Genomic DNA, 27,619 nt, shown 5'->3' on the forward strand with positions numbered 1-27,619 from the left:
GACAATACTGACCTAAAGGATGGGATGGAGTCTCTTCACTCCAGAACAGGGGACTTGGTGTTTCAGGCAGAGAAAGAGCTTCACAGAGAAGCTGTTTCTTTGGTTAGAAACAGCTGGGCATGCTCACGGTACAAAAAGGACTTCAGTACATCTAAGGCACAGGGGAGCAGAAGGAAGTGATTTAAGAAGGTGCTAGATAAAGCAAGCACCAGATCACGCAGAGTACTCCATAGATCATGGTAAAGAATTAAGATTGACTGATTGATTAGTAAGGGCAATGGAAAGGTATTCAATGATTTCAATCAAGAGAATAACAGTCTGGTCTACAGTTCTATAATTTTTATCTGACTCTTAGATGGAAAAGTTTGGAAGAAGGCAGAAGCAGAAAAAGAGAAATCAGGAGGCTAGAGCAAGTCCAGGTGAGGCTAGATGGTGGCTTAACTCCTGTACTGAGAGTGAAAATGGATCAGGTGGATAGATAGAGTCAGCAGATGAATTGAGATAGAGTAAAAAGGCAGTATATTACCATTTAATGGTAGGAAAGACTAACATGCTTGGGAAGAGCTCCAAGAGTTTTATTTGTGATATTAAGTCTAAGAAACTTGTAAATAGAAATGTCGAGTACATAGCTGAACACACTACATAGGAAATCTGGGGAAAGGCTTGGGCTGCTGCTGCTAAGTCACTTCAGTCATATCCGACTCTGTGCAACCCCATAGACGGCAGCCCACCAGGCTCCCCCATCCCTGGGATTCTCCAGACAAGAATACTGGAGTGAGTTGCCATTTCCTTCTCCAATGCATGAAAATGAAAAGTGAAAGTGAAGTCACTCAGTCGTGTCTGACTCTCAGTGACCCCACGAACTGCAGCCTACCAGCCTCCTCCATCCGTGGGATTTTCCAGGCAAGAGTACTGGAGTGGGGTGCCACTGCCTTCTCCAAGGCTTGGGCTAGAGCTATTAATCAGAAAGGCATCCACGCAAAGATGGTGTTTCACACCACAGTAAAGGATAAGGTCACTTAGAAACAAAGTTCAGAGAGATACAAGAGAAACCAGGACTAAGTCAGAGAAACACCAGTTTAAAGGATGTGCCGTGCTGTGCTCAGTCATGTCTCTTTGCGACCCCATGGACTGCAGCCCACCAGGTTCCTCTGTCCATGGGGATTCTGCAGGCAAGAATACTGGAGTAGGTTGCCATTTCCTACTTCAGGGGATCTTCCCAACCCGGGGATGGAACCCAGGTCTCCTGCATTGCAGGCAGATTCTTTGCCATCTGAGCCAGCAGGGAAGCCCATTTAAAGGATGAGTAGAGATCAACAAGGAAGAAAAGAAGAACCACCAGGCAGAACAAGCAGGAAGGAGTGGTCGACTGTATCCACAGGCATCAAGATAAAAGACACCTACCGAATTGAGCAACATGGAGGCTTCAGACAATCTTGATAAGAAAAGCTCTAGCTGAATGTCAGAGCAGAAGACAAGCTTAAGAAGGCAGAGCAATAAATTAAATAGTGCAGGTAACTCTTCCAAAAAGAGGAGAAATAGGCAGTAATTGAATGGGCATGAAGAATCAAAAAAGTGAAAGTGAATTCGCTCAGCCGTGTCCAACTCTTTGCGACCCAATGGACTGTAGCCCACCAGGCTCCTCTGTCCATGGGATTTTGTAGGCAAGAATACTGGAGTGGGTTGCCATTTCCTTCTCCAGAGGATCTTCCCGACCCAGGGATTGAACCTGCGTCTCCCACATTGTAGGCAGATGCTTTACCATCTGAACTACCACAGAAGTCAACAGACTTCATGAAGAGTCAAAAATGGCTATTATTTTTAGGATGGAGGAATACCAGAATGTTTTTAAGCTGTTAGGAATAATTCCATACAGAATACAGGCAGAGGCTTATGATGCAGGAGAAAGAAGATGAAACAGTAAGGTTTGGACTTTGGATTAGAATCCCAGACATACCACTCACTACTGATGTGATGAGCATAGGCACCTTTCTGAGCCTTATCTCTAAAATAGGAAAAATACTTACTTTGCAAAGTGGTTTTAAAAGTTAGAAATAATGTATACAAAGTAACTGGCATCTAATAGGTACACAGTGGAAGTAATTATTATTGTTATGAATTTATAAAATTTGAGAGATGGAACTGAAACATTTTACCAAACCTGTTTATTACAGCTTCCCAGCAAGTACTTATTGGGCCATCTACTGCCAAAGCATCCACTGCAGCTGCTTCTCCTTTCCCTCAGAGTATATGAAACATCAGACACGAATCAAGTTTTATCAAACTACCACATCTCCCAACCTTTAGTCATATGAACCTCAAAGCTTCCTTCCATAAACACACCTTTCATCTGCCTAAGACTCGGGTTTTTTACATTAGCTGCGCAAAGATCCAATTGGCAAAAATGGCATTGACCCAAAATGCCCGGAGACTAAGAGTAGGTAACACACTGCCAAATATCTGCTCGAGAAACTCACTCTTAACAACAGAGATGCCTCCACTCCCTCATCTACATGAGCCTGGCAAAGTAAAAATGAATCATAACTAGAGAATCAAAAAAGTATCAAAACAGAACAAGTATCAAAAGTAGAAGGAACAGCAGGGATCTAGTTCAATTCCCTCATTTCATCCACGAAGAAACTAAGGTACTTGTGGGAGAAGTCACTTGTCTAACAGTACACAGCAAGTCAACGGCAGAATGAAAACTATAACTGAGGTCTCCTAGTTGCTACCCTTGATGCCCTGTCCACTAAAGCCCAATTGCTTCATGGTTCTCGAATGCTATACAAAATGGTCACGGGGCATAGATTAACCAATAGTTCAAGCTAAACCAAGGGATTAAACCAAGGGATTAAACCAAGGATGGAAAACAAGGGATGAAGGTGGCCAAATGGATTCCGTTTTGAAAAGTACAGCAGGATGAATGTATAGAAGTGGAAGCAAGAAGAGAGGTCTGGGCAGACACATGCCAATGCCCTAATCATGTGCCTCAGTTTCATCTTTCAATTATCTGAACAAAAATGGGTTTAATTTTCTTCAGTTATCTGAATTTTCTACTTTTTCACAATAAATATATATTGCTTTTGAAATAAATGTTAAGAATGCTTGGTTAATTTGTGGTGTGATGGATCTAATGGTGGCAGTATGATATAGAACAAGTACGATGGAACTGGAAGTCATACAAATGTGGGTTTCAAAAGCAGCTCTACCACTTACCGATGGTGGGACCTTGGGCACATTACTGAACCTCTCTGAGCCTCTGTTTTCTCATATGTGGCTTTATGACAATGGCAATGTTGCCTTTAGTTGTAAGACAACATTTAGATGTGTAAGCCTTTAGTGAAGGAAAAGAACACAACACAATTCATGGCACATAACAGATACGTAAGAAAACGGTAAATAGCATCAGAACCACATTTGCACCTGTGATTACATCCTAAATCATTAAATGATGCCTCTGCCCTTGAAAAGACTGTCATTTCACTTCATGCTTATGTCACTCGTGTGTGTACTAGTATAATTAATAGGACAACTGAATGGTAGCTGGTTTTATGGTTTTATGTCTTCTGAAAGAAGACAAGCACAAACATGGAGAAGAATAGCTTTTCCATCATCCAGTGAGTCTCCTGAGTGCTTTGACCAACTGAAGCAGGTTGCCAGCTATCGAGAGCAAGTAAGTAGCACTGCAATATGAAGTGGTATTCAAATCTTTAAGAGACTGCTTTCATAAACAATAATAAAAATTTTTGAGAGTGATACAAGGATCTCAGCACTGTCACTTCACTGTTCCTTTCCATCAAGAGCCTCAAGTATAGTGTAGGGGAGACATGACTTTGGCTTGGGAATAAGATTATCTGCTTTTTATTCCCCCAGCTCTGTAATTACATAGTTGTGATATAAGCAAGGCATTTCACCTCTACAGATCCTACTTTCCCTTCTGTAAAATGGGATGCTTGAGTCAGATGAATTTCAGCTTTAAAGTCCTGTGGTCTTATTCCCACACATTTTCAAGACCCCCTTTCTTGCGAGAATCCAAGCTCTCCGGACACACACAGTATCCTCAGCAGGAGGCTCTACCTGCTCGGGTCAAATGATCTCTAGATCTCTAGGCTCATTCAGTTTCTTGTCTACTTTGCTCTTCAGTGTTGGGATCTCCCATTTACCCTCTTCTTGCTGTCCTTGCAGTCTCAATACAAGCCTCACTCACTATACAATGTTTTCTTTGACCTTCTCTGTCTTTCCCAACCTCACTACCCTTTTAGATAGATATTCTTTACTGTGTCTTTACAAAACTTTCTGGACTAGACTGAGAAACATGTGAAGAGTATGATACCATTTCCATATCACCCAACGTAATGCTACATATCCTGAACCTTTCTTGGTTCTTTTGTAAAAAAAGATACCACCACCATCTATCACCTAGAGTTGCTGGGAAGAATAAATGAGGTATTACTGTAAAAATGTCCAGAACATTGACTAGAATCATTTAAGAACTGAAATACTAATTCTCTTCTTTCCCTCCCTCTATTTGATGACTGGTCTTCCCACAAAGTGGTCTACTAAAAAAATGCACTCATTGTGGGAGACGGACATCTAAACTGTGCCGACAGCCTAAGCAATCCTTGGTAAGTCACAATTTCTCTACAACTCAGATTTCTTCCAGTGAAGAAAACAGCACTTGTTCTCATCTTTTATGACAGGAGGATAAAATGAGATAATACATGAGAAAACACTTTCTTTTGAAGAGCTACCAGCATTATTATGTTTCATAACTCCTAGCTTCAGAAAGAAAAATCTTAAAACAACAGATGAGACAGCAAGATGTCAATGTTAACGGATGATTTGATGATGACTGTGAAAATCCCACTCTTGATATATACCAGAAATATCAGAAAGTTGTATTACTGTTCCTTGAGGTAGAAAAGCACAGATACTGAAAAGATTAGGAAGCTTTCTTTTTTGAAACTAATCACCTGGAGCATTATTTATCTCTCATGCCAACATACTTTCTAAGTCAAACAATATCATAAATACATCTGGGGTTTCGTGGGTCTTGGAATCTGGACATATCCATTCGACTGTGCTAACTGCAAGCTAATAAAAAACAGTGACATTAAAACTTCAGTTTTGTTTTGTTTTATTTTTTTTGGTAAATAAACTTAATTGGCTCAGTCAGTAAAGAGTCTGTCTGCAATGCAGAAGACTGGGTTTGATCCCTGGGTTGGGAAGATCCCTGGAGAAGGAAATGGCAACCCACTCCAGTATTCTTGCCTGGAAAATCCCATGGACAGAGGAGCCTGGTGGGCTACAGTCCATGGAGTCACAAGAGTCAGACACAACTTAGCGACTAAACCTACCTTCCTAAACTTAATTATTATCATCTTCTCTGCACTGAAGTATGCCACAGGTAGAAGTGGGGCAACAGAAAAGAAAAAATGCAGTCCCCCAAATACAGTGATTTATTTGTATCAATGAGAGTTATCAATGCCTACAGGGTGGGTAAAACAATACAATCTAAGAAAGAACCATTGCACACAGTAAAGATTAAAATATATCCATAAAGAGACATTTCAGTTCCAAATGTTTTTGTGAAAAAAAAAAATATATATGAGGAACACAATTAGAGAAGGCTAATTTGGAGAAAAGCATTTTAGAAGAAAGATGTTTTTCCAACAAAGTAAAGCCATCAGACATTACTAGTGACAGAACAAATTTTAGGACTATGCTTTTAGTCCTAAAGGACTAAAACCTAAGGACTTTGCTTTTCTTCCATTCTAGAATGTAATTACTCAGACAGGTAGGTAAGTAAAGATGGGTGTGTGGTGTGAGAGAGAGAGAGGGAAGGGGTGTGTGTGTATTTGGAGGGATTTAATCTCCTTGCACATTTCTTCTAATATTAGTTTATAAAGTCAATTAAGGAATACCTATCCAAAACAGATCACACTCTAACAAGGAGTCATATAAAAATATATTCTTATTTTTCTTTGTTAAACATCTCGCCACATTTTTAAAACATTTCAGCTTTATTAATCTGTATAAATATGTCCCTGCCATAATTTGTAATACAGTTTATAAGCGACTGGAGGAGATTTCATGCATCGCTAATTCATACATACAAATGTGAAGTTTGCATTAAACCTCTCTAAACAAAACCCTATTTCCTTGCTTTTTTTAGAAGCAATAGGATAAAGAAAAGACAAGAGGACTCTCATTACAGAGACTGACCCTCTTAAAATTAAGGCTATTCTGTTTTGAGCATCAACCTGCTACTAAAACAGCCCTGGTATCAGGATTTTAAAAGGCCTGAGTCTGGAAAGACTACAGTGGTTGACTGGCTTAAAAAATAACATGTTAGAACCAGAGAAAACAGTGATTATAAGTGGTTGGCAACATTCCAGAGCTGCTTTTTAGTACTCCTTTGCTTTTTAGTACTCTTTTAGACTCCTTTGGCTACCAGTTCCCATCTCACACCATTCTTAGGTTTATGCCAAATAAACCAGGACACTGCGAATACAAAGTGTAGAAAAGATCCAAGCAGAATACTACCCATATGCACTCCAAATCACTAAATTCTTTCAGGCCTGCCTTGTCTGGGTATACTAAAATATACAACAGAACCTTCCTGAAGATGGGCACACTGTATAACTTTCTTGGAACAGATTATGGCACTTATTATTTATAATGATATTTTCTAAAACCTCTATCACTAAAAGTAGAATTTTTAATATATAACATTTACACAGTTTCATAGTTCAATTTTCCATGAAGAGAACATTACAAATAGGCAGCAATCAAGTGAAAAAATAAATGACTGCAAAAATAATGTTTAAACTATAAAGAAAAATATATAGACATTTCTTGAAAATAGGATAATTGTTTTGTCATTTTATTAACAGTTAGTAAATTATAGTTTTATTAGTTTAAAAACTTCTAAAATTGTTTTAAAAGTAAGCCATTTATTTATAAATTAGCTATTGGCTTATTTAAAAACAAAAGTAGTCCCTCAGACTATTTTAATTATCTTCAAGTTATCATATTTGTACTGCTTCAAGAGACAGTGAATCATAATGCAATACTAAGGAAATATTCAGATGACTTATTTTTTAGTTTAGCAATCTATTGAAAATGCTTATTTCCCCAGAGATACTATTCTTAGCCAGCTACACAAAATTCAAGACACTATTTGGCAACATGCCTTTTAAATAGCTGAATACCTTTGAACAAGTTGGGCCTATGTTGATTTAAAGTTGAAGTCTAACAAATTTAAAACAAAGTCCATATAATACTCATAAGGCAATATTACTTGGTTAAGTAAAATATATTCATATTTCAATAAAAATTAAATAGAACTGGATTAAATACCAACCATTCTTAATCATGGTTTGAGTCTGATAACCAAAATTTAAAAATTAATGTCACATAAACTACATCATACAAACTAACCAGTGCAAAGCTCTAGGCTTTAAACTTTTTGATGGTGTCAATAAAATCCCCAGGAAAGGAGAATACTGTAACTCTCCTTGGAACATAGGTGTTTTAAATCATGGTTAAACAGACAGAATGTTAAGAATGGTATGGTTTTTATTTTCCATAGCAAGTTTATTGACACTTTTTCTTTCTAGTAAAGTTTGAAAATCTGATACTACCTGTCCACATAGAAGGGGAAACAAAACTTGGTCAGAGTCTGTAGAACTTCCTGTGGAGAGAAAGAGAGATAATTTATACATCTAATGGGACCAATAAATCTAACATTAACCACGGCACACAATCTAGCAACTTTACCCTAAAGAAAGAGGAGACAGATGAAGAAATATGGGCTTTATCAATTACATGGGAGGAGTACCAGGCAGTCAATCATGAGAAATAATAAACATGATCAAACTTCATTAAAAATGAAAAATTAATCAAGAATCACACATGGGCAAGCAGCAGGAGTCGTGCAGGAAAGCTCTGAAGGGAGGGAGGCGGGTGGGTTGCTGAGTGTTAACACCCCTCCAGGGACCATCTCCAGCCTGACCATATGGATCAGAGTGAATAACACTGAGCCACATGGGTTTGGCCTGGCAGGGCCGCTGTTGCTGGCACCATTTTTGCCTGTTACCTAGGAACAGAGGGGGCCAGGATTAGACAACGCTTCTCAACATCAATAGGCCAAATCACAAGCAAAATAGAGAACCAACTTGAAGATAATTGTCCCCAAACATTATCAACTACATTTTTTTTTAGAGTTTAAAACTTTATTTATTTACATTATAAAGAAGTTACCATTTCTGGCATGAATTTATTTTGTAATCAAAATATAAAAATTTTAAGGGTGCAGTATTTTTAGTCTTTATCATTAAATATCATTATCAAAATTGTACACACTTACCTGCTTGCAATTTATAAAAACCCAAAGCAAACTACCAGTTTAAATTTCTTTTTACAAATATGTACGTATATAACACCAAACATTATTCCAGGAAAGTATGCAAAAGGGTACAAGAAAAACCAGACCCTTCAAAGAGTTATTCATAAAAGAGAAACTTCTAACATTAAGAATACTATATGAGACACAATATAAAGTGGTATATGACTTTTCCTAATAGATACACTGCACGTATAGAGAATATATACGCTGCAACACACAAACTCAAGTAATTATTATTTCCTTCGTAGAATTTTCTCTAACTTGACTTAATTTTAAAAGCAAACTTGGACAGACCACAGTTGGTGCTTATCATAAGTTCATAGACCAATGTTATAAATTTTGAAAAAGTATTCCTTTCATGCACTTGATTTGCTTTTTAACAATTTAAAATCCCAACTTCAAGACAAAATGAAGAACACATTTTTCAGTCATTGAGAAGCTGGTTCAAATTAAAACAAACCTGCCCATTGCAAATCCTAATCCAAGTGATAAATTAAAGATCAGTTTACAAATGTAGCACTTTTCTAACCAATAATAATGAATTATCAATGCTAACTGAATTGATGCTTCTCGCTTCATTTATTTTTAAAACCAGTTCTATCATTCAAGAAATAAACCACATCAATCTAATAACCCACTCAATGAAGCAGAAAGCACATTGACTTCCTCTGCCAGAGCATGTTCTGCCTACATAATTCAATTGAGCATATCCTACTTTTTAATATCATTTTGGACTGGATGTATATCACAGCGCTGTTAAGGCACGTGGTGAAACAGAAAAGGAAAAGAAAAGTGAAAAATGGTGAGTAAGAATACTTCAGCATATCCTGGGGGCATTACTAATACACTAGTTAATTTCATAATGTGGCACAGTCAAAGACTATATATGTATGTGTGTATGTGTATATATTGTTTTAAAATTCATGTTAAAATAAATTGCAATAGGTAACAGGGAAACAGAAAAACAATGGCAATTTCTCAATGCATAATGTTATTATCAGGCCAATACTGGCAAAGAGATCATACAAAATATTCATTTTAATGTCTGCAGTTTTAATTATAAAATATATTATAACCCCCCCCCAAACTAGGCTCTTAGGATTTACATGCAAAATGAAATTCCTTACAAATTCCTTTCACATCAAGTTTCAAATACCACAAAGCATTGCTTGACTCTAGTTTATGTACCAAGCATTCTTTAAAACTCAGTCCCCTGTGCTCACTCATTGCCAACATCAGCTAAAAAGACATTTTATCCTTTACCCTTCAAAAGTTAGAGGTGCAGAAACACTCCTCTACTCTATGCTGGAGTTGAGCTGCCAAAAGGCCTCAAGATTTTTTGAAAGAAAAGACCCCCATGGCTACAGCAGAGTCAGAGAAATCTGATATGACCAACTTATTACTTACTACAATATAGAAACTACTTACCACTTTCTAATGTCAAGAGTAATAACCAACCATGAACTTGTCTGTCAGATAATATTAGAACAAATATCAAAATACCCAACGTAGGCCGAGTATAACCCACCTCCCAAGAGTTTTCCTTTTTACTCCAGAAAGCAGTGGTAAGTCTAATTAAGCAATGGGATGGAGGAGGGGAGGAGAGAAGGGAATAAAGGCAAATGTAGGCACATGTTTGTGCATTACAATATGTTTCTTCATGTTTGTGATATTACAAGAGCTTGATATTCCAATTTAAGTCAAACAACATGGTGGTGTGCTGTCAGAGAAGAAAACAAAAATGAGCATTACTCTGTGTTAGGCATATTCACACATTATCTCAATCAGAACTGAAAAATTAACTTCTCAGTTTGGGGAGGACAGGAAGAAGGGGAAAACAAGTAATGTTTTCTATAAACAAAAACTGATGAAACAAACCAATTTTCTTAATACTAATGTTCTCCCCTATTTATAAACATTTAACTACCTGATCCTCTCATTCCAAAGAAAAACACAATTAGTTTGATATGAAAAGTACCACTCTCGGAGAAAGGGGACTTTAAAAACCCTGATTTAAACATATTTTGAGCCTTATGCTTATAGTACAGTATCCCCCAGTCTTTCAATATTAACTTTACTGGGAAAACAGTCACTAGCCAGTTACCAACCCCTTTTTCTCTCTAGAACCTGTGTTAGAATCTCTAGTGTCTCTGGCTAGAGAACTTTCTTTGTGGAAGGTAATTTTCTTGTTTCCTCCTCTCTATCTCTGTCTGTCTCTCGCCTACCCAAGCTCTTTCAGACAACTAGCCTCAGTACAACCTCAACTGCCACATAAATCGGTCTTCGAGATGCAATCCAGCTGATGAAATGTAAATGACCTCATTGCTAAGGCAGGGGGTGGGGAAGACTGTGCCAGCTCTCCAGATCAATTCCCAAGTTTATATTTTCACAAATCTTTTTATGTACAGTTTGATTTTTTAACATTTTAATGAGCAAAAAGTGCATCTATAGTAGCCAGTCACCACAGTTAAAGTGCAGGGCATGAACTAGATCCCAGGAGGGAACCAGTCCACCATGTCACCACTGGCTTTAGGACATTCGCCACCTGGTTCCATGTCCCCAGGTTCCAACTCTTTTCATAATCAAAACACTGCTGACATTATAAACCCCAGACGGGTTTTCTAAAATCCCTCCCAATCAATATATCCAACACATAACTTATTGGAGACAACACTGAGCTCATTGATTAAGGTGAGTTCAGTAGCAAAGTTTTCAAAATAAATGAGACAAGAATACAGCATTCAACCCCTTTGTGTCACCAGACAATTTATGAAATAGGCAATTTCCAAAAGGGCTTTTCTTCCCAACACAATATGCAATACTTCATGCTGGAAGAAGTAACAGCAGAGGGGGCAGGGAGAAAGCGTGGAGGGTGGGTAGTTGCACTAACCTTTCAGTTATGTGTATATTAAGCAGCAGATCACACAGTACAGGAGAAAAGCAACATCTACAAGCTCTGCCCGCAAGGAGATAAACCAAATCTCAGAATGTGAATCAAAATATGAAATCAACAACCCTAAGTCTGGATTTACTTGCAAATGAAAATCAGAAATGAACTCAAGATTTATTTCAGTCTTCTTTGGATTCACTTCACCCAATTTGAATTTGCATAAAGTCAGAGGGTCCATCAAGGGAACTTATTCCAATATGGACAAAGTCAATTATGTTCTGTTGAAACTGAGATATTACCTTAAAAACCTGGTAAAATTTGACATTTATAATATTATCTATAATAGAATTCCATCTGGAGGCAAAAAAAAGTTTGAAGACTAAATTTAATTTAGTTAACAAGGATTATTAATAATGAGAAGGCTAAACCAATTCCCCCTGGATTTGGGGTGTGGAGTGAGAGGGTATATGAGATCCTGCAACACCCATCAGTTCAGATGTCAAATACTTTGTTTTCATTACTTCACTGAAACCCATAAGCAAAAATTAGTTGTGTTTAGTAGATTAAAACAACTGACAGTCAAACACAGACATACACACTCCACACATAAATGCCACCTGAAAGACAAAAAAATAAATGCCACCATGCTGATTATAACGTCCAGTGGGGTCACAAAATGTTGGGAAATGAGGCACATTCTCGACAGCTCAAAAGGAAAAAGAAAATGTGTGCAGGAAAAGATTTAAAAAGAGCAAAGAGATGGCTTGAATTTTAAAATATGTAAAGCTATAATCAGCCTCTTTGTAGATTGCTGGTGTAGTGGTCAATAATTTACCTTTGTCCAAAAAAAGAGTGAAGGAGGAAGAAGCAGGGAGACAGTAAGAGAGCTAACTTGTGTAATATCTAATATGCATAGTTAATACAGTAATTAAAAATTAAATTATAATAATATATAGAAATTCACCATTTTCTATATAATGTATCATATACACTTTATGTCTAAATTATCAAGGACATTAAGTACATCGGTAGAAAGCTAATTTATTTGTTCATTTCAAAATGTAGATGTAGATCAGTGGAGCCCAAATACTGTTTCACTGTTTCTAAATACTCTATTTCTAAAATACTCTGTTTCTATGTTTAATTTTTTTTTTAATAGCATGAGGGAAATGCTGACCCTCTAAGTCCTGCAATTGAGATCAGTGCAACTGACTTGAAAGAAAAGTCTTTGATTGATGATCTTAAAACTCAAGTTGAAAGTTAAAAACAGAACACACACAAAATCCAAACATATAAAAAAGCTAACAAAATTTCTACTTTAAGCCATTTCAAGTTAAAACCAGGGACTACAAGTAAAAGCTAACAGAGGTTTTAATGCTTATGATTAAGAAGAGTAAAACAGAATGGTAAGGTCTTAGAAGCTTAATTAGCACTAAGTTTAACGAGGTTGATCAGAAATTTCCTAAATATGAAAACAGGAAATACAAATTTTTCTCCTTCACTAGAAATGTCAAATTAAACCCAAGATCCATACTACAGTTACAACCAAATTTTTGTATTTTTTTTTTTCAGTGAGAAAAAGCTTTGAATAAGGGATTTTACAGAAAGGCCTTTCAACACCCAAACATAAAAGCCGGGTCAAATTTCTAACAACGCTGCTCAAATGCTACATACAGAGTCTGCTTCTTCTCTTTGGTTACTGCAATACTTATTCCCAGCTCACTTTTTATAAACTTTAGTTAATTTTGAGCCATACATATGTTATCACTAAGCTAACTTGTGTAATATCTAATATGCATAGTTAATATGGTAATTTAACTATAATAATATATAGAAATTCACCATTTTCTATATCATGTATCATATACACTTTATATCTAAATTATCAAGGACATTAAGTACATCGGTGGAAAGCTTACAACAGAAGAGCCACCTCTAGAACTAATTCTAAATCTAAATCTTCGTGACCTTTTAAGTCCAAAGTAAAAATACTGACTCTTATAAAAAAATTTTAAATTCTACACAATCGCTTTATCCTTTTGTATCTTTCCCTTTCTTTAAATATTACTTAAAACAAAGTTGTCCCCTAATTACAATATTATGTAACATCCTATATTCTCAGATTTAATTTTATTAACTTTAAACCTTACAGCAAAAGGTTTGAAAATGAGAGAGCTATATTTACAAGGTCAATGTTTAATAATCTTTTTTACACTGTTTCAAATACTTCCAAAACAAACAAATGATTTGGTTAGAATCTCCACAATTAGCATTCAGAGGTATCAGTAATACAATTCCTTACACTTAACAGTATTACTCTACAATATTTTGCTTTGTTAATTTCCCTAAACCTTTCAAATCCTATTGTCTGAACATTTATGTTATCAATTTATCTAAAAGAAAGAAAGGTTGGGGGAAAATGCAAGGGCAAGGTTGGGGGGAACTTTGGTGGGGGACATAAATCAGAAGGTACCAAAGGAAGAAAGTCCCAATAGTGAAAGTGCAAATATCATTTTACTGAAGCAACTTGCCCTCAGGAAGATACTACTCAAAAAAAAAAAAAAAAAAAAAACTACTAATAGAAATACTATTTTGTAAGCGTATTAAAAACTGTCAGATTTTAAATATTTTAAATGCTCACTAAAATGTGCACAGATGGGCAACTTTTCTATTCACATTAGTCTAGGAAAAAAATCTTTCATTATCAAGCTCAAAGTCCTTGAATTTTTTAAACTTAATTGTGCCTCTGTTTCTTAGAATTCACACCCCAAGGCCAAAGCTTTCCTGCCACCAGCCCTTCAAATCTGACTTGGACATTACACGGGAGGAGGCTCCAAGCCTCCCTGAGGTCTCACTCCTTTTACAACACGAGAAAAAGCAGTCGATAATGGGCCCATGCTGAATTCACTGCTCTCCACGTCTCCTCTGGGGACACAAGCCTAGCAGATGTGATAAAAACTGTGTCAGAGAAGTGGCTCTAGTTTGTGCCTTAATGACAACTTAAACCTCTAAACCAATACAACCAAAGGACTAACAGAACTGGCTGTTACCTCTCTCTCCTGCCAATCTTCGAATATCTCTGAACTAAATTAGCACCTCTACCCACAACATCCCCTGCCACCCCATAAAATCCATTCTAATTTTAAAAGATAAATGAATTCAGCAAACACACTGGCGGCACAAGTGTCTGGGCTCTGTGTGTGTGTGTCCTATAATTAAGCCCTAGCACATATTTCACGTAGTTTAGGTTTTTCCAAGGTATGATTGTGCATTCAGGTATCTTAAAGGACTGCCTAGTATATTTCTTCTGATCACCATTCTGATGACCATATTAACACATACAACTGGTAGCCTTACAGTTCCCCAAAAGTGCCTAAAGGCCTAACAGTTATTTTTAAATACATTCAACCATAGGAAAGAAAAGTGATATTCTGAGTTAAACATTCTAATTATTAAAATTTATACAGGAGAATTTTTAAAACCATGGGTGGTTATACTTTTCTTTTAACTTGTAAGAACTCTTTGTCTAGCCTAATGATATGGTAGCAAAAAAATAGATTTAAATGTGTACTTCTGATAACATTTTCTAAATTCTATAATTCAGCCTTCAGATGATAGGCCTTTTTACCCAGTATCTTGAAAGCCTATTCAGTCACAATTGCATACCCACTTAATCAGCAATCATTGTTCTGGGATGCAGGACTTTGTTGTCAAGACAAGCACCAAAACCTTAAAAAAATTTTTTCAGAACTGGCATAAGAAAAAAGTGATCTTTGTCAGACAAGGACAAATTTATGCAAATCTTTTATAAACATTCACAAACATTTATTTAGCTTTTGAAATGTTGGCCTCATTTGAGAGCATGAAAATGAGGGGGAAGTAGGAAAACGCAAAGGACAGCTTAGAAGCTGGCACGCTACATAAATATTCAGAAGGAAGATTATAGGATTCATGTTAGGCTGTCTTAGGCTTCTCCAAAGTCCACACAGAATAGCAAAGAACAAAACTAACGAGAAGTACAGCAGATGTTAGACAATGCATCAGCCTCTTTTCCTCTCACTTGGCTATACTTGGACGCTTTTATATTTTCTTTCAATATGGTTAGGTCATTCAAGGATTCTCCTATAGACTATGTATTGTGGCTACAGATCTATAAGCTGGAGGTCTGTCAGCTTTCCAAAAGTTTCCAATGAAAAGGCATTATGCAAATTCTACTTCTCCTACCCTCTTTCAGGGGGGAAAAAAGCCTCCAGTATGCAGTCATCGGAGTATTGGAAGCCCCAGCCTTCATTTCTGTATAGCTGTGTTTGCCTCAGGGCCACGCTGCTTGTTTTGACAGTGGATCCCCCTAGATAGTTGGGATTAGTCGAGCTTGTTTAGATAAACTTGAAATCAAGGCCTTCTCTAGGTAGACAGCTAGATGTAGCTACCGAGTTTCCAGCTGCCTCCTCCTTTCATCCCCAAACAACTGGAGATTCACAGTAGCTATCACAGCCACAGGCTATGTCACATACATAAGTACAAAATTAAAGGCTGCTAAAAGAAGCCTTTGTAAGTTTTAGTGCTAAAATAAGGAATCTGTACTGCGTGGTTTATACAAATTATTCTAGCACTACCAGTATGGAACTGAAATCATCAGTTAACAAGGCATATTAATCAAGGTTCCCAGCTCCTTCAAGTAGACAGGATCATAGTTTGATAATATACCTAACCTTCTGCTTCTTAGCTCTTGTATGAGAGTAATCACTTAAAATGTTGAAAAGGAAATAATAGGCTTTATTTATCCAGTGGCAGGGGATGTCAGACACTGTCAACCAACACTGTGAGTAGAATATGAAAATCAAAATGTAAATATCATATCCACTTTTGAGAGAGAATTATTTAGCAATTGATTAGACAGGGCCTCAGTACACCATCATCTCCAATTACAGAACTGTTTCACAATCAACTTTTATTTTCCACAACTTGCAAATTCTGATGGAATGATATCAGGAGGATTCAAGAACTGGGGAAATTTATACTCAGAGCAGAACAGATCGATGACAGCTCATTACAAAGACAGAAGGCAAGTGATATGAAACACTATTGATATAAAAAGTATACAATTCAAATAGTTTTCTAAAATCTAACACTCAAAAGATTTTACTCTTTTGCAACTAGAAAATGTCTCTTCAGAGCACCAGAAAACTATAAAGAAAATAATTCAATTCCCATATATGTTTTATTTCATGTTACATATCTTGCTCCAACACATTGATGTTTACCTGAGGCTGCCTGGGATAACCTAAACACAACTGAAATAGGTTTAAACATTTTCCAGAACTATTATGTGATGAAGCATACAATACAAAAGGCTTCTGACCATACTGTCAAGTCACACAAGGCAATCTTCAAGCAAATTCACATATCATCAATGAAAACGTGCTTTCATAACTTTACAGTTAAGTCACTATTTAAAAGACTTAAGACACGTAAGAAATTCTGAAACTGCAGTCATCACTTGAAGTTTTCTAAAGAAAGTTCTGGGTTATTTCACGTACAACTACCAACTAAAGAAGGGCACAGCAAACTTCTTCTCTAAAGGGTCTAGTAGTAAATATTTTAGGCTTTGTGGGCCACTTATAGTCCCTGTCACAGATTTTTCTGGGTTCCCCTCTTCACCGACTCTTCAAAAAAAGTAAAAATCATCTTAGCTCAAAAGTCACAAAGCCCTAACCTCTGATCTAGTGTGTCAAGAAACCTGGTCTTGACCAAAGTATTGGTCAAGTATTACCAAAACAAACTCACCAACACTCCAAAACTCAAATGTAGAAATTCCTGAAAAGTAAAATGATGGTCCCAATCATGTTAGTTGTCTGGTGATCCAACAATTCACATGTGATTATTGCTAAATGGCCAAATGTCTACTGCATACAAACATGCTCTCTTTTGGAAAAATGATTTAAAATACAAAGAAGTACAAAGAATTAAAAAGAAAACATATTTCCACCACTAGGAATTTACAACTGTTTCGTGGCATGGACTCTTCAGAGAAACAATTTCTTCTTATATTAACAGTTTGTCACTACAATTAAGGTACAGGAGTCTTCTTGACAGAAAAATGGATTCATGCTCTCTGGATTCTTAAGAGCTCTTCAATTTGAGAGTTATTTTGTTTATAATACTTTTAAAAATAATTTTACTGAAGTATAGTTGATTTACAGTGTCAATTTCTGCAGTACAGTAATGTGATTCCATAGTTTAAAATATTTTAGAAGGCAATATTAAAAGAGAAAAAAGCTTTTTCTGGTGCTCTCTAGGCCACTCACTCAAACACATGTTATATGTACACCCAACGTGCTACTGGATGTAGAAAACAGAAGAGCCTCTTCTTGACTCTCTCACTTCTCAATTTCTACTCCGCTCTCCAACTCCTTTCCCCTTATATCGGTTTCCTAGGAATTTATCTTCCTTCTCTCTCTGTATCCTCCTCCATTAATATAGTCTACTTTACCATCACTGTGTAAATAACTCAAGCTCAAATCTTCATTTCTAAACTACCTCTCCACTCCAGATGCCCATTCCAGCTTTCTTTTGAACACTTCTTCCCCATGTACCATAGGTACTTCAAGCTCAACATGTTGAAAATTCAGGTGCATCATCTAGGTCCTAGTACACTGCTGTCTGCTAATCCCTTTCACGCCATGAGAACAAGAAAGAATTTAAGTACTTGGGGTACAGATGATCCATTCATGTGACTTTGATTCAAATATTTGCTGTGGTTGTTGAATTTCAAAATAACTCTGAAGAAGCCTTCCCAAGTGTCAACTAACAAGAAAAAGAACAAGAGTCCCAGAAATCAAGAATATTTCAAAGTCATCTCTAGATAAGAAAACTGGTATGTTTCCCTAAGTAAGATAATTTAGTACCAGACAACGTGCTACTGATCCTGTCTGCATGGAGTTTTCAATCTAGTTGGAAAGACAGATGTTATGCAAAGGAATATGCTAATACACTATTAAAATTGTGACAGCACACTCTCTTCAGTCCTTTCACAGCTTCTAAGACAAAATGACAGGGGCTTGAATTTAGATGAAAGGGTCAAGAAAGACATCTCAAAAGGCAACATTTTGAGCTGAGACTTGAGGAATGAGTAGATGTTTAGAAAAGCTAGACAGCATATGAAAAAGCAGAGACATTACCAACAAAGGTCCATCTAGTTAAAGTTATGGTTTTTCCAGTAGTCATGTATGGATGTGAGAGCTGAACTATAAAGAAAGCTGAGCACCAAAGAATCAATGCTTTTGAACTGTGCTGCTGGAGAAGACTCTTGAGAGTCCCTTGCACTGCAAGGAGATCAAACCTGTCAATCCTAAAGGAAATCAGTCCTGAATATTCATTGGAAGGACTGATGCTGAAGCTGAAACTCCAATACTTTGGCCACCTGATGCAAAGAACCGACTTACTGGAAAAGACCCTGATGCTAGGAAAGATTGAAGGCGGGAGGTGAAGGGGATGACAGAGGATGAGATGGTTGGATGGCATTACCAACACAATGGACATGAGTTTGAGTAAACTCTAGGACTTGGTGATGGACAGGGAAGCCTGGCATGCTTTAGTCCTTGGGGTCACAAAGAGTCAGACACGACTGAGCAGCTAAACTAAACTGAGGTGTTTACCACACAAAGATTGCAAGAAGGACAGGGAGAGGAAAATAAATAACAACAAAAATAAACAACAGCACGAGTAAGAGCCCTTGCCATATTCAAAGAAATAAAATAAGCATGGCATGATGGAACAGAGGAGGTAAGGGACAGAGTGGCAGAGACCAAATCATGCAGGGCATTAGAGGGCATGTCCGGGAATCTGGACTTGATTCTTGGGCACTGGAAGTCACTAGGAAGGTTTGAATCTTCTGCAACCCACTTGCATGTCACTTCCTAACCTTTCTGTCTACTCCCAAGTCTTCTAGATTCCCAGGGGATTCAGAAGCTCTTCTCAGTGAGCTCCCTGAGTCTCCTGAGTTCCCATGCCAATCCTATTGCCATCATGCCTATCATAAGACTATCCATAATCTCAAGACCCTCCATTTCCACAGGAGGGGAAAGACACACAACTGGGTGCCTGTCAGACCTCTGAGATGGAAGAGGGGCCTCAATAATAACCCTGGCAGCTGAGAGAGGGGTTGTGGTGGAAGAGAGCAACATAGCAACTGTACCAGATTTGAATAGGATCAGCTTAAATCTCCCTTCAGAACCTAACAGTCTACATGTCTTCTTGTTTAAGCTTCACAGGAAAGCAGTGAGACCAAATGGACAAAGAAGAACTGAGTTTATCAGAGAATCAATATTTATTCTTAATACAGAAAATGAAAAGAATACAGAAAACTATTAAATCTATATAAAATGTAACAGTAGTCATTCCTGTCAAAGGTTTACCATTGATGACTTAAACCTAAGAACTATGTATATAATTTAAAGTACCTAATTGACTTATCTAAGTTCTTCTGTTTCAGCCTGTATTTTGTTTTCCATATACCAATGGTCATCTGCCCTCTGAAGGAGGTTAAGCAACAAGTGGAAGGAGACGGACAAAGCCGCCGATGTGTGTCGTGTCTTGTGCTAGAAGCTTTACATATACACAGTGATCCTACGAGTAATCTGATATTGACATTACCACTTACCCGCTTACACATGAACTGAGCCTTGAAAGTCAGGTAAATTTATTTTCTGGTAGAATAGCAAAGAAATTTGCCTACCTGGAAACAGACAGTGATGGAAAAGCTAAGATTCAAACCCAACCACATCTCTCCTGGGAGCTCAAGCTCCTCCCATCTAATTTTCAAACTGCAGCAGTGGAGTAAAAGACTTTTGTTGTTGTGTCAAAAGCCGTAGGTTATGGTAACTTTATGTGCAAGCTCGCCCAGCTTACCCTGGTTATGCTCATTCAGTCGGTCACTCAGTCGTGTCCAACTCTTTGCGACCCCATGGACCGCAGCATGCCACGCCTCCTTGTCCATCACCAACTCCCAGAGTTTACTCAAACTCATGTCCATCGAGTTGGTGATGCCATCCAACCATCTCATCCTCTGTCATCCACTTCTCCTCCTGCCTTCAATCTTTCCCAGCATCAGGGTCTTTTTAATGAGTCAGTTCTTCGCATCAGGTGGCCAAAGTATTGGAGTTTCAGCTTCAACATCAGTCCTTCCAATGAATATTCAGGACTGACTTCTTTTAGTTACGCTCATTATCGCTATGTTATCATGGTGCCCCCTTGTGCACTCACAAGTGTCCTGGATTGGATGCTATGGTCGTTAACCTTTGAGAAAGGGAAAACAATGGCTTATCTGAAGGGTACTACTGCCTTATAATGGGAAGCTGGGGAGTGGTATTAGAACAGTCTTTATCACTTGACTCAAGGCTCTTTATCCATATTATTGGATTTAACTACATTCTAGGACTTAATGCAATACCAGACATCAACAATTACACAGAAACAGCAGTCTTCTCTTTACTTCATTTTCCTCATGCTACATTAGAAAACATTTCTTATTAAAAAACTAGACTTATTCAAGTGTTGTGTACATATCATGCCTCATTCTCCTACAAATTCTACAAAATAAGAATTTTGTTTTACAGATGGAAAAAAAAAATGATGCTGAAAAAGTAAAGCCTTTGCTCAAAGTAACATTTCCAAAGTCAAATCTCATATAACATGGGGATACTTGCCTTTTACTTTTCTTTGAATCAAACATACCCTAACTTAAAAGTTTTTATGGGGGATGAAGTTTGTTAAAAAGTAAGTGAATAATGAAAAGTATCTTGGCTGTCATTATATATATTTGTTATAACAGATACATTTTTAAAATTCAAAATATTTCTCAATTTACCAGGATTTTAGATCTCTAGGAATGATAAACATTTGGCAAGTTGGAAGAATTCTCTGATAAAAATAATGTTCTTAACAACCACTGTTGATACTTCTAAAACAAGGCAACATGTTTGAAATATATTCAAATATAAGAATCTTAAATTCCTCTGTTAGGCAAGGTGAGATTTAATAAGTGTGTGTTTTGGTTTGTCCTGCTGCTGCTGCTAAGTCACTTCAGTCATGTCTGACTCTGTGCGACCCCATAGACGGCAGCCCACCAGGCCCCCTTGTCCCTGGGATTCTCCAGGCAAAACCACTGGAGTGGGTTGCCATTTCCTTCTCCAATGCTCCTACTTTGTTCAAATTCTGAGCCCAAAGATCATAGTGTGAACATTATTTGGTTGTTTATTATTATAAATCAAATATTTGCCTATTAACATCCATGTACAGTACCAGGTCCTACAGATGAGACATGTAGCAGGCAAGTATCCCTGACTTTCTGCCTGGGAGAGAAGAAGGATACGTAAACAAGCATGTGCAATAAACTGTTTTAAGTTTTCTGACAGAAGTATGGTCAAGAAGAAGGCAGGCACTATCAAGTCCACCCAGGGGAAGTCAAAGATTCCTCAGAGGTGGTCATATTTCAGCTGACTTTTGAGAGGTGGGTCAGCATTTACTAAACAAGCAGACTAGGTATTTAAAATATTATATAAATGTCAAATAGTTAATAATACTTAGAATATTATATAAATATAATATACATATGAAATATTATAGAAAAATATTCCTGGGATAAAGGCAATGTGAAACAGTATTACATATTTCACAAGGTTGATATGACAGTACATGATTTTTGGTAAATTCATTTTTTTAAAAAAACAATGTTAATTATCTTTTCCATTTCTACCTACCAACTCTGCTATATAGGTAGATATAGATATACATACACACACATATGTGTACACACAAACTAGTTCACAGCCTGGGCTTCATGTTGTATCACATTTGAAATCTGAAACTGACCAAAGTCTGAAATTATGGTAGAAGAAGGAAATGGCAACCCACTCCAGTATTCTTGCCTGGAGAATCCCAGGGACGGAGGAGCCTGTTGGGCTGCCGTCTATGGGGTCGCAGAGAGTCGGACACGACTGCCGTGACTTAGCAGCAGAGGAATATTAACTCCACTGCACAGAAGTATTTTTTGAATGAAAGTAAACACAAATAATACAAAGTACTACCTGCAACTAAAAAGGCTAATTTACAAGGACAGTGGGACAGTTTTAAAACCTGAATTTGAGGTTTTAAAAACGGAAAGTCTCCATATACAGATTTCACAGCAGAAATAAATAAAAGTAATTATTTAAAATCCTTTTATTACCATTTAAAGAGTTTCCATATTTTCTGTACATTTTCAGTTCAGTTCAGTTGCTCAGTCATGTCCCAATCTTTGCGACCCCATGAACCACAGTATGCCAGGCCTTCCTGTCCATCACCAACTCCCGGAGCCCACCCAAACCCATGTCCATTGTGTTGGTGATGCCATCCAACCATCTCATTCTCTGTCATCCCCTTCTCCTCCCGCCCTCAATCTTTCCCAGCATCAGGGTCTTTTCAAATAAGTCAGCTCTCTGCCTCAGGTGGCCAAAGTATTGGAGTTTCAGCTTCAATATCAGTCCCTCCAATGAACATTAAATTTCAGGACTTGTTTCAGGTCTTATCTCTTCATCTTTACTTGACAAAGTACTCTCTCTTACTTTTCTGACCTCTCTAAATTTTGCTCTAGAACAGTGTGTACTTAGAAAGAAAAGATTTTTCAGAATTCTTCCTAGGATCAGTCTGAAATTCTCAAAGCAATGTTATGACACATAACCCCGCTGCTGCTGTTAGGTCGCTTCAGTCGTGTCCGACTCTGTGCGACCCCATAGACGGCAACCCACCAGGCTCCCCCGTCCCTGGGATTCTCCAGGCAAGAACACTGGAATGGGTTGCCATTTCCTTCTCCAATACATGAAAGGGAAAAGTGAAAGTGAAGTCGCTCAGTCGTGTCTGACTCTTCGCCACCCCCTGGACTGCAGCCCACCAGGCAATACCTGACAAAACAAAGGCACCAAAACCAGGTCACCCTGTTACCTTGCATCTATTCCCTAGAAAAAGTAGGCACTCTATAATAATTGGCTATTGCTAAATGTCAGGTATTATTCTGAGCACTCTACACATCTCAAATCACTTTAAACCTCACAAGAATCCCAAGATGCCTTTACTATAATTATCTCTAGATCACAGGTGAGAAAATGAAACCCCAAAGATGTAAATTCCAGTAAATGACAGAGCTGTCTCCAAAAGTTTTGTGCTATCCTTTCTGGAATCTGAACTCCTTAGCAATTATGTCTGTGTATTAATATACTTCATATTCACAATTATTCACTGGCCCCTAATTTATCCTAACTGCTAAGAAGAGCCAGTAATATCGACTATGGTCATTCCTATATTTGAAGAGTTCACAGTAAATAAATAATACAATTATTTATTGGGCTTCCCTGACAGCTCAGTTTCTAAAGAACCCACCTGCAATGCAGGAGACCCTGGTTTGATTCCTGGGTCAGGAAGATCCCCTGGAGAAAGTATAGGGTACCCACTCCAGTATTCTTGGGCTTCCATTGTGGCTCAGCTGGTAAAGAATCCACCTGCAATGTGGGAGACCTGGGTTCGATCCCTTGATTGGGAAGATCCCCTGGAGAAGGGAAAGGCTACCTACTCCAGTATTCTGGCCTGGAGAATTCCATGGACTATAGTCCAGGGATCGCAAAGAGTCGGACACAACTGAATGACTTTCACTCACTCAAACAATACAATAAAGGAATCAATGCACCAAGTGCTCAAGTGCTGAGGATAGAGAGACTAAGTCAGGGCAAGTTTTACAGAGGAAGTGACAATAAACTGGGCATTTAATGTTGAAAAGAAGTATGTTGGATGGGAGGGAAGTGAGAAAGGCATTTCAACCATAAAAATATCTTGCACAAAAATATAGAGGTGGGAGAGAGCTAACCATGCTGGGAAATAGTGAAACATTCTATCTATGTCTGGTTATAAAGGGAAGTGGTAGGAAACCAGGCTGGAGGTTGGGGCAAGGTGATGGGCCTTAAATCCAAGTTAAGAAATTTGAAGTAGATCTTGAAGGCACCAGGGAACCATCAGGAGTTTTGATGTTAAGAGAATTGGTGTGACTTGATTTAGGTTTTACAAAGATATTTCTGGTCATCTTATAGAAGGTAGTGATTACAAGGTCATTGGGTTGTAGGTCATCAGAAAGACTCCACAGGAAAGAAGATGAGTGTGAATGAGGAGAGAAACAGCAGAACAGGACAGACTAGAGAGCAATTTAGAGGGATAATAAACAGGGCTTGATGCAGGCTTGCAGGTACATCCAAATGAGCAACAAGGACTGATTAAGTAAGGCTAAAGTTAAGACTCAGACTACAGCTCCCAAAAGCAAGCATAATTCACTTAGTTATCAGAACTGAATACCTCACCAGAAATTAAGACTCTAATACTATTCAGAAATGTCTAAAATATGCCAGAGCTTTTTGGGAGCCAGAATAAAACCAGGAGAATACTTCTAATAGGAATAAGTAAGCATTATGTAATTTCATTTCCTAGGGTCAGGTTCAAGTAAGAGGTAGTACAACATAGTACAACATAGCCTGGCATGACTTCAGAAAGAACAGCTCAAAAAGAATTTGTCTTTCTAATGAGTTCTTTCTATATAACTGTAACAGCTGGGGAATGACCAAATTGGGACAAAATCTTCAACTCAAAAGAGTCTTAAATCAGAAAATGTATCAATTTTTCAACTGAATTTGGCTAAATGTTTAAGGTTTTGAAATACAGCTTCATTAAGATAAGCCAATCCAACCCCACCCCATTCTTAAATTCACCCTTTTCTGGAAATGGGGTGGGAGGGTGGGGAATAAAAGATACACATATGACAAGAATAGCACCCATTATATACAAAGTGGTTTTTCTTCAGCAAACACTAAAAGTTTTCAATCAAGGTAATAAATGTGACTTGTAACAGTACAGGGAGAAATAAGAGGCAACCTGTGAAAGATTATTTTTTAGGATTACTTTTCCCCATCCATGAGCCTATAACTTGTAAAATATTTAAATAAGAATGGGAAACTTTCAAACATATACAAAGAAGCAGGCACTTAATTTGGGATGCATTTATACACCTGAAATCTTATCAATAGATTTTTTTTTTTGAATCTGTAATGTGTCCCTCAAAATAGCTACATTTGATAATAGTAAAGACTGCCCTACTTGAAGAAAGCTGCTTCAGCCTGGTGCTTTGTTGCCATTATGCTAAACAATTACTTCCTAGGTTTTAGGGTCTGAAGAAATTAAGAGCTTCTATCTGTGGATGAGAAAATTACAATTCTACCTACAATTGCAGACTGACAAGCTATTAAGAAATATGGAAATCGACCTTTTTGAGTAAGAGGGTTTGAAAAAAATCCATGAATCAACAGTGACTTTTAGAAAAGCACACATCTAAAATAGACCTAAAAGATGATCTTCTTTAAAGGCAGCTGCAAGACCTTCCACTTGAGTTTCTCTGTACCACTCTTATTAACTTTACTAACTTCTATGGCTTCACAATACAAAGAACAGGAAACTGCAGAACTATGATTACACGGTGGTATCACTACCCAAAGCTTCTAGTTTTCAAAGTAGTATTCCCAATTTCTGGCCATGCCATTGTTCTAAACCTATCAAAACACTCTGAACATGTATTATCTTTGGGGGAGATGAAATCTTCTATTTCTTCCTTCCTCTTTACCTGGTACGGTGTCCAGATCATATTCTGCAGTCACTGTACTTATTAATCTCTCACTCAATTAATGCACAAAATCAAATCTAGTCTCCAACACAGTTTCTGCCACCAAAAACAGACATGGAGGGTGGGGAACCCAGAAAATGTAGCTACTTGTAAGTTAGCATTTTTAAAGCCAGATTTTGGAATCATTTTAAAGGGTGGCCTCTTGAAATTTTACGTAAGTAAATCCCTTGGATAATATTCAAATCAATTGACAAATTCTGTTCCATGGCATATAGTGTCATTGAAAGTTTCCAGGACCAACTTGACTTTACCATTTAAAGTGGATCAAATCTGAATGAACTGTATGAGTGGGCTGGAAGACCTAATTTTGGAGAAAAAGAGGAGGGAAAGAAAGCTCAAAAGTTTCCAACAGGATGGGAAACACCCAGGTCCAATTCCATTCTTTGTGAGCTTGGTGAATGCAAGGCCCAAAAAACCACAAACCCAAAGTCTCAATTCCAACTGGTGGATTCTATGACTTTGACAAATCACTATAGAAAGACCAGTGGAATCTTTGTGGAATCAATGTCACACTTTATACAAACCAGGTACACTGCTGCTTATGTTTCTCTGCTCAACAGTTAAACAATAGGAGAATCAAATTTTATCACTTGTTTTCCATTTTGTGTAAATATTGTATATGTGTGTCATATTATACAATATTGGTGCAATGAGCCTTCCTTTCACAGTAAGAAAAAATGTAGGAGCTGTGCATTATATCTGTAGCTTTATTAGAGAGTATTCTTTCAATTAATCAGGGTAGGAACAAGTTTTGAATAGAAATGTCCAACCTCTGGCTCAAGATTTTGAAGAAAATAACTTGGAAGTTTCCGTACACAGCTGGTCACTAAAAGGAGGAGGCAATCGCCAACACATAAGTAGGGAGTCTTGGTTAAATATTATCTCTGTTGCCTTTCAAATCAGAATCTTTCAATCTACGTATATACTGTGAATAACTGAGCTTAATTTTTTTTTTTTTAGAGCATACCTGAAGAACCATGAACAGATGAAAACTCCATATTTAAGCAATTACATGCAACTCAGAAATGCCAATTTCCATCACAATTAGCCTAAGTTATGCAACATATTTTTGTTCCTTTTTAGTATATAGGTGATGTATGTTTTTACAATTTGCTTAACTGCCTATAGTGAAATTTTAAAATCACACAGACCATATAAAACCATAAAAGAAAGGGTACCTTTTTATTTTTCCCAATGTACCATGTTTCTACATTGCTTATGGAGCTTATACAAGAAACACTGTTAGTTTCTATATAAAGATTTCCATAAAATTTTTATAGATTCTATAAATGCATAAAGATTGTTGGTTTTATTATAACCTCTGTTTCAGTGCCAGTGGAAAGAAAAATTACCTGCAACTCTGAAAAGCGATCTACAAATACAGGGACGGGTAGGTATGTTCAGACCTCTAGCTAAAGAGCTCTAAGACATTTGCTATATTTCACCAAAATATAGATGAGCGCAGGGGAGAATCAACTTCCAGCACATTCAACTCTAACCACCACTCTCAGAACAAACAGGCTATGAAAAAGTGCAATTGTGAGAACAAATGATTAAGTCTTCATGTTTT

The 27,619-nt window shown here is 37.4% G+C and overlaps 1 protein-coding gene across 8 annotated transcripts in view; it reads right to left on the bottom strand.

Annotated features, from left to right (window-relative positions):
- The window catches only part of DENND1A (DENN domain containing 1A), a 531,199-nt gene that overhangs the window by 354,087 nt on the left and 149,493 nt on the right, over positions 1-27,619 (bottom strand). For all 8 annotated transcript variants that reach the window (XM_070798129.1, XM_070798130.1, XM_070798128.1 and 5 more), the window contains exon 4: positions 7,647-7,696. In XM_070798129.1, the coding sequence (XP_070654230.1) occupies positions 7,647-7,696 (50 nt within the window). The remainder of the gene's footprint in view (positions 1-7,646; positions 7,697-27,619) is intronic.

This window comes from Bos indicus, chromosome 11 (genome assembly GCF_029378745.1).
Source record: "Bos indicus isolate NIAB-ARS_2022 breed Sahiwal x Tharparkar chromosome 11, NIAB-ARS_B.indTharparkar_mat_pri_1.0, whole genome shotgun sequence".
NCBI classification, from domain to species: Eukaryota; Metazoa; Chordata; class Mammalia; order Artiodactyla; family Bovidae; genus Bos; species Bos indicus.